Source organism: Anarrhichthys ocellatus, unplaced genomic scaffold, assembly GCF_004355925.1.
Source record: "Anarrhichthys ocellatus isolate YVR2014 unplaced genomic scaffold, GSC_Weel_1.0 scaffold4, whole genome shotgun sequence".
Taxonomy (NCBI): domain Eukaryota; kingdom Metazoa; phylum Chordata; class Actinopteri; order Perciformes; family Anarhichadidae; genus Anarrhichthys; species Anarrhichthys ocellatus.
In genome coordinates, this window is record NW_022280034.1 from 11,688,170 (window position 1) to 11,695,747 (window position 7,578).

The 7,578-nt window shown below is 45.9% G+C and overlaps 1 protein-coding gene across 2 annotated transcripts in view; it reads left to right on the forward strand.

Annotated features, from left to right (window-relative positions):
• Nucleotides 1–1,503: 1,503 nt before the first annotated feature.
• Nucleotides 1,504–7,578, forward strand: part of fscn2b (fascin actin-bundling protein 2b, retinal) — a 9,075-nt gene continuing 3,000 nt past the window's right edge. For both annotated transcript variants that reach the window (XM_031843896.1, XM_031843897.1), the window contains exons 1-2: nt 1,504–1,596; nt 1,747–2,473. In XM_031843896.1, the coding sequence (XP_031699756.1) occupies nt 1,504–1,596; nt 1,747–2,473 (820 nt within the window). The remainder of the gene's footprint in view (nt 1,597–1,746; nt 2,474–7,578) is intronic.

Genomic DNA, 7,578 nt, shown 5'->3' on the forward strand with positions numbered 1-7,578 from the left:
CACACACACACACACACACACACACACACACACACACACACACACATGCACTTGCTGCACACACACAGTCATTTAAAATCCCATATGTTGATTAGCTTATTATTGTTTCCTTTACAAAATCCACCATCTTCTTTCCCTTTGCTTGTCTCCGACACATGTCTCAGACACATTTCCCATTAGGACTGACCCAGAGAGCTTGCAATCAGAGAAGGTGTGTAACTTAACCCCCAGCATAGGCAAGTAAGGGGAGCCGCACTCAGAATACTACCCCAGAGGCACGGGGTTTGCTCTGGTTACCCAGTGCTGTGTGTGCATGTGTTCGTGTGTGTGCGTGCATTGTTTCTACTTACCTGTCTTTATGTGTCACAGAAAGAGGCGAAGTGCAGAGCTCAGAATAAAGCGCAGAGAAAGGCAGGATTATACACATGGCGGGTTAGAGAAAGGCAGAGAGAGAGAAGGAGAGGATGGCAGGAAAGAGCGACAGAGAGAGGCTTAAGACTACAGAGGCGAGCACCCTTTGTTGCTGAGTTCAGCTGTGATGGACGGCTTATGTTTAGGGGGAAGAGTGAAGGAGTCCTTCAATGCACTACTATAAAATTAGCAGGACCGCCGAGGATGTTCTTCTTCATTGATCAAACTTTTGTCTGACAAACGAGGAACCTGGACTTCAAGGAAGGGTGAAGAAGAAGGTCAGTGTATTCGACCTGATCCAAAGATAGTCAGCAAAAGGAACCAAAGGAGGGGCAAAATCAAAACCCAAGGGAAGGCTAGTCAGGTGGGACAAGGTGATTGAGCCTTCAGGGTGAATAACAAGTCAAGCAAGAGTGAGGCTGGACGAGAGAGCACTGTTCAACAAGGGAGAGAGAGAGAGAGAGAGGGGGTCAGCTGTAGAATTGGAGGCAAGCAGTCCAGAACAAATTTAGGCTACAGAGAAAGAGAGGTTGACTAAAGAGAGATCAAGCTTGACTCAAGTCTTTGCTGCCTGATTAGGGTGAGGAGAGTTGGTGGTGGAGGGGAGACCAGATCAACAGGACGTGAGAGCCAGTGAGAGGAGGAGAGGAGAGAGGAAGAATTACAAGAGGACGCTTGGCAAAAGAAGCCTCTTAAATCTGGGAGCTGGAATTAGAGCCACAGAAACTGCAGAGGGGAAGCCACAAAACCACAGTAAGTAAATTAGGAGGCTGTAGCAGGAAAAATGTATAATGAAGCCATGGGCGGGGGAAGGAATTTGTGGTCTATGGAGTGCTTTTTATACTGTACCTTAATGAATTGATTTCCTGTCTTTAAGACGTTCTCATTTCATCATTCTCCATGACTCATCCCCTTCCTTATTCCTCACCTCTTTAAACAACTCTTTACACCGCCCTTCTTTAAGGCATAATGCTCACTTCTGCATCCCATGTCAGGTCTTTTGGCCTATCCTGTTTCTCCTTTCCCACTCTTTCTCACATCCCTAACTTGACTCACCTCTTGTTCTCCTTTTTCCTGAATCCACAGGTGAAAATGCCTGCTAATGGAAACCGTCCCTTGAAGTTGCAGTTTGGTCTAATCAACCATGAGGGTCGCTACCTCACTGCTGAGGCCTTTGGCTTCAAGGTACAAACAATAGAAGAGTTTTAACATGATTTTTGGTGTCTGTGCAAGTCTTTCTTTTGTGTTTAGGCATGAACTTGTTATACAGAGAACATAAGACTAAGGATTAAAGGCCTTCATGCTCCTATGTTGGATCATTTGCTTCTCTCTCAGGTGAACGCGTCAGCACCGAGCCTGAAGAAGAAGCAGATATGGACTCTAGATCAGGACTCTCAGGACACCCAGGTGGTCTACTTTCGTAGCCACTTGGGACGCTACCTGGCCTCTGACAAGGACGGCAAAGTCACTGGTGAGGCTGACGGACAAAATTCTGACTGCCGCTTTCTCATCGTGGCTCAATCAGATGGTCGTTGGGCCCTGCAGTCGGAGCAGCACCTCCGCTTCTTTGGTGGCTCCCAGGACTACCTGTCCTGCTTTGCCCAGGTAATCACAGATGCCGAGCTGTGGGCTGTGCACCTGGCTCTGCATCCGCAGGCCAACCTGCTGTCTGTGGCCCGCAAGCGTTACGCCCGCCTCTCCGCGGAGGACGGGGAAATTGCCGTGGATATGAACATTCCCTGGGGCGTGGCAGCGCTCCTGACACTTGTCTACCTGGATGGGAAGTACTGCCTTAAGACCTGCGACAGTCGCTTCCTCAGCAATGATGGGAAGCTCTTGATGCAGATAGGCAGGGCCACGGCGTACACGCTGGAGCTGAAGTGCGGGAAGCTGGCCTTTAAAGACAGTGAGGGGAAGTATTTGTCTCCTGTGGGGCCTACTGGCACCCTGAGGTCTGGACGGTGCTCCAAGCCGGGCAAAGATGAACTGTTTGACCTTGAGGAGAGCCACCCACAAGTGGTTCTGATGGCCGCCAACAGGCGATATGTCTCCATAAGACAAGGTAAGGAAAACACAGACACGCATCAGTATGAGATTTTTGCCTCGAGGCCTTGCATGCATTTACAAGCCGCAACTCTTGCAGCTTCCTAGGTTTCCTAAATCCTTTCACAGGATCCCAAATGTCTGATTAAGTGGCCAAAGGCTGACCTTATGTGCCCCTGGTGTTGGTCACATGAGCCTTTAGCTGACACACAGTGACCTGCTCACATACATAACGAAGCAATTTGCAACAAATACTACAGCTACTTCAGTTACTCCTATTAACCTGTACACAATGCATACTGTGCACTGATACGCCCCCAGGAAACTGAGCTTACAATTCACAGGAAGTAACTTGTGGGCATGGTTAAGGAAATAGGCCACTCTCTAATGATTGACAACTGATAAGGGATGCGTGGTAATTATGGGTAGTGTAGTCTGCACATCAACATGCATCGACATCACATTGGACAGTGGCATCTTTCCAGGAAAACAAAATAGATGAGGCTGATATGGGAGACTATCAGCCTCATCTGGGAGACCTGAGACAAATACGTCATTCGTTTTAGGGCTGCAATTGATTTAGGTTAGTCCACTGTCAGTATTGAGTCTTACACTCGTGACAGGAATGAATATTGGGAATTGGGAATGAATTGGGAATGAATACAGAAATAGATTTCACAACAACAGCTTGCAACGAGTTTTTTCAGAGAAGGTGTCGTATTCCTAAAACGGTGAATACTCGTTATTGAATGCAGCAATTATAATAGAAAAAGTTTTGCCAAATAATCTGTCATGAATGGTAATCTTTTTCGAAAATCCCCTTTCATTCCGTCTCAAATGTACCTCCTGGCTTTGTTGGGTAATGGTGTTAACGCTCTACGCTTTTCCCTTTTGGGCTTACTGAAACAGCTGCTTGTAACCTATATGCTGTACAGTGCTGCTCTGTTGATACTGTATTATGTATTTACTCTTCAGTCTGGTGACAGGGCTGTTGGAGTGCGTTATTTGATCAGCATGCAGGCCCAACACCACACTACTATACTGATGGATTACACCGGCTCCACATTGGCTTCAAAGTTGATGGGGTTTTTTTTTCCCACAAAAACAAGGTTTGAATTTCTTTGATCAGTGCAAATACTAGAAAAACTGTAATTGTGACGATCGGGTTTCATCTAACAGGAGCTGCACTAGACGGACTTGGACAAGTGTTCAGTTGCTGATATTCTAAATGGTTTGCTGGTCTGATTTGAAGCTGGATTTGGGGTGGATTAGCATACACCAACCGTGCTTGTCAGCATACTCGGTCATGACACCCATCCACTGGCTGCAGATTCTTGTCTGCAGGGTCGAATTACTTCAGTCCTGGGTGCAGTAACTGAATCTCTCCCCGCTCATTGTTCCTGGGTAGCAGTGGGAGCTTCGGGCAGAAACCAAACGACTGGGAGCACTGTAAACTGATTGGTTGAAGGGAAGGAAAAGATGTGGTGCAGTATAACACACACACATTCAGTATATAGAGCAGCTTCATGTACGAACGTATGCACGGACAGAAATACTTGCAGCATGCTCACATTTTTCTGTTACTGTCTATCTCTTCCTTTCTCACTCTCTCTTCCTACACTTGTTCTGCACAAACAAAAGCTTTATCTTCCTCACACACTCACCCCTGCACACAACCGTACCATCCTGCTGCGGCGAGTGGTGAGTTGAGGTGTGTTGAATTATTGATGAAGTTGGCCCCTGTTCCTGGAAGGCGGAGGGGGGGGGGCTCTGCTTTCAGAAACCCAAGCTGCCTCTCACCTGGGGCCAAAGCTTCTGCCCCTGTGAGTCCCACTCTAACCCTCTAATCTAACCCAGTTACCCCCAGCACGTCAGTCAGTGCTGATGTGCTGCGGAAAATCTAGCAAACTAACTATCAAAGACAAAAGACCTACAGTGTATTAGGTGAAAGGTTACATTGTTAAGTTGGACTAAAATAGGGACAGAGCACAAATTTGGAAGATCCTTCCATGCTTGTTCCTTCAAATCCTTCATTACTCGGGTAAAAATACCTTGTTACCTTCTACCATGATGATTGAGGAGATGCAGAGAAAATGGAAAGCAGAGAATCGAGGATACAACTCTCAAAGGATTTGAGGACAATAGGAGAATGTGTGGAGACAGGTGGGCTCTTTATCCTACCTTATGTCACCTGTGTCTTTACACATATATTAGCGCCATTGTTTCTGCTCCATTTAGCGCAGAGGAGTCACATTGGCTATCTATTTTAAAGCGAGTACGAAAGCAGTAAATGGGTTAGTAATAAAAGAGGGTCACCTGTTATGAGGTACAGCTGCATTCAGATAGAAAATTGTGAAAGGACAGCAATGGAATGCAGAAAATTCAGTCTTTCCCTGAGTTGTTCTTTATCTTTATTGCCTGCGGTGTAATGTGTGTGTGTGGGTGTGTGTGTGTGTGTGGGTGTGTTTTAGTGTCATGTAGAGCTGCCATCATGTCTCTCATTATCTCCCTGTGGTTCGCTGTACGCTGAAAGTAAAAAAGAGATGATAGTCCAATGAGACACACTTTTCATTAACACACATGCACATAAATACAAGCATGCACACGTGATGCACACACGCATTCACGGAGAAAAAAAATGAGTGGACGGAAAAACAACAACAGAAAATGCAGTTGCGCAGGATGAAGGATTGGGAGAATGACGAAAATAAGGGACAGGGGGATAGTGGCAGCAGCTTACCATTAATAATAGATGTCAGAGCCAGCTATCGCTGATGGATTAGTGAGGCCTGCTCCACTTGCAGCCTGCAGGTAGGACAACGCCAGAAAGTGGAGCTGGATCTGGGGTCTGTTCCAAAATGTGGCACTGCTGATGTGTGCTTTTGTGAGTGTGTTTTTGTAGATGCACCAGCAAGCGTACTGATTAGAAGCGCACCGTGCATAGTTTATCGGTGGTCGTGGCTGTGATGACAACACCTTATTTCGTATGCTTGACCAACTGCTGTGTCAAAGGTGGTCATCAATGCTGCAATTGATATCCTCAGATTGCTGGCTTGGATTTCAGCGTATCTAATCTCTTTTTCCCCCCATTCTCTGTTTCTTTCTCTTCCTCTGTCCTTCTCTCCTTCCTCTGTCCCCTCTCCTCTCATCTATCAGATAGTGTCTGCGAGGTCCCAGCTGAGCCCTGTCAGAGGATCATTTTTGGGTTGAATTAGTGTGAAATGGACACATGGAATAGGTAGACAAAGCATGACATTGAGTCGGGATGAGACAGAATGAAAGTGATGGGCCCCCAGGCATAGGTGCGGAGTAGAGGGGCAGAAATGTATGCTTCAAATGCACTCAAGATCAGTGATAATTCACCAGTTGTAAGACCCCATGATACCTAGTTTATCGGGTGTGAATAAGATGTGATTAAAGCGTCCCGGTAGCTCAGTAACCATGACATCTTTGTCGCAATGTCATCCCCTTTCTCCATCCTCCAGTCTGTAGCTATCATATTAAAGCAAAACGCACTCAAAAGAATCTTAACACGAATGGGATTCACACTGTCATGAACCACAGGCTAAGGCTGAACAACGGGTATAAAAAATGTATGATGAAATTGTTTTGTTTTTTCAATGAAAAAACTGCTGCAACCAGGCTTTTCAAACTGGTACGGTCATGTGCATCTATGTTGTATTAGCAGATGTATTTTGTATGCATGCATCCCTGAGTAGCCTTAAACCCCTTGATGCAGCGTATCATAGTGAGCTCAGGTTTATCACTTGTGATGCCTTTAGAGCACATCGCCATAAAATATAGGAGAAACCTGAGTTGACCTAACTCAGGACATGCAGACAATGTCTTGTCTTTGGTTGCCACGTTAGCGGCATGGCTCTAGCGATGGCATTGTTGGTCAATCGGTTGGTCCGCCACTTTGGTCCAGACTGAAATGTCGAGTGGACAACTGGCGGATGGATTACCACGACGTCCTGTAAAGTCATTCAAGGTCTAGTACCATCACCAGGTGAAATGTTGAATTCCTTTGTTTTATGACAAAATACCTGCATATACAGTATAACATTACAGTCAGCCTCATCTGTACTGCAGGGCACGGGTGCACTTTCCTAGAAAGCATGGCCTTCATCTGTTGTGCTTCGAGAAAGGGAAGGAGGTGCCATGACTTTCAAAAGTCGCTTAGTTGGTTCAGTGACGATGCTGATTCAGTATATGAAGTATAGTCAGTTTTGTGTTTAAGATTTGGCGAGCACGTTAGCATGCTTGCGTTAGGATTAAATCAAAGCACTGCTGTGCCTAAATAGAGTCTCGCTGAACCTCTAGCACGGCCTGTCTTGTCTCTGTCAGAGTGTTTTCATATGACGTTAGCTTTTTTACTTCTGGTGATTGTACTCACGCTTCAAAAATCATAATAGTTCATTTCATTTGTGAAGATTATCTTGCTGGACAAACTGTGTAAGTGTCATGAACTTGTATTTGCCACAGAGTTTGTTTTCTGCAATAATCCAAAATCCAATGGAAAAATCCCATTGGCAGTTTTTTATGGAGGGAACCAGTGCGATGTTCACTACCGGGGTCGGCCTACAAAAATACATCATCCCAGCAGCACTCTATGAGGTACGATTGATTTATGCCATGCCCAAGTGCGATTTTTTTTTTTTTAAAGCTCTGTTGTCAAATAAAATGTGGTTCTTATTGGTTAAATAATAGTCTCCTCTATCCTTTAAGATGTAAAAACAACAACATAGCCAGTTACTGCTGTTACATTTTTTGGCATGTTTTCCATATGCTTGATCCTTCATTGCCCTGTTAGCTTGGGGGTTGAGAGGGGTTGGTAATTATCTGTGCATCCCGCTAAGTGTGGACCATAAAATCCTCTGGTATTTTCCAGTTTTTCCTTTATTCTTTTATTGAGGGGATTGAGGGATTGGGCCGGTAGCACTTGAAAGCTGATTACATCAGAGCCCCGCTGTGAAGAGGGCAGATAGGCAGGGCCGGAGGTGGGGTGATGGTGGGAGGTGGTGGGAGGTATAGGGGGTCAGGGTTAAGGAGGGGGAGAGATGGGGGAAGGGAGGAAGGTAGAGAAAGGGGACCAGAGAGGGGAGCAGAGAGAGGGGGGGGGGG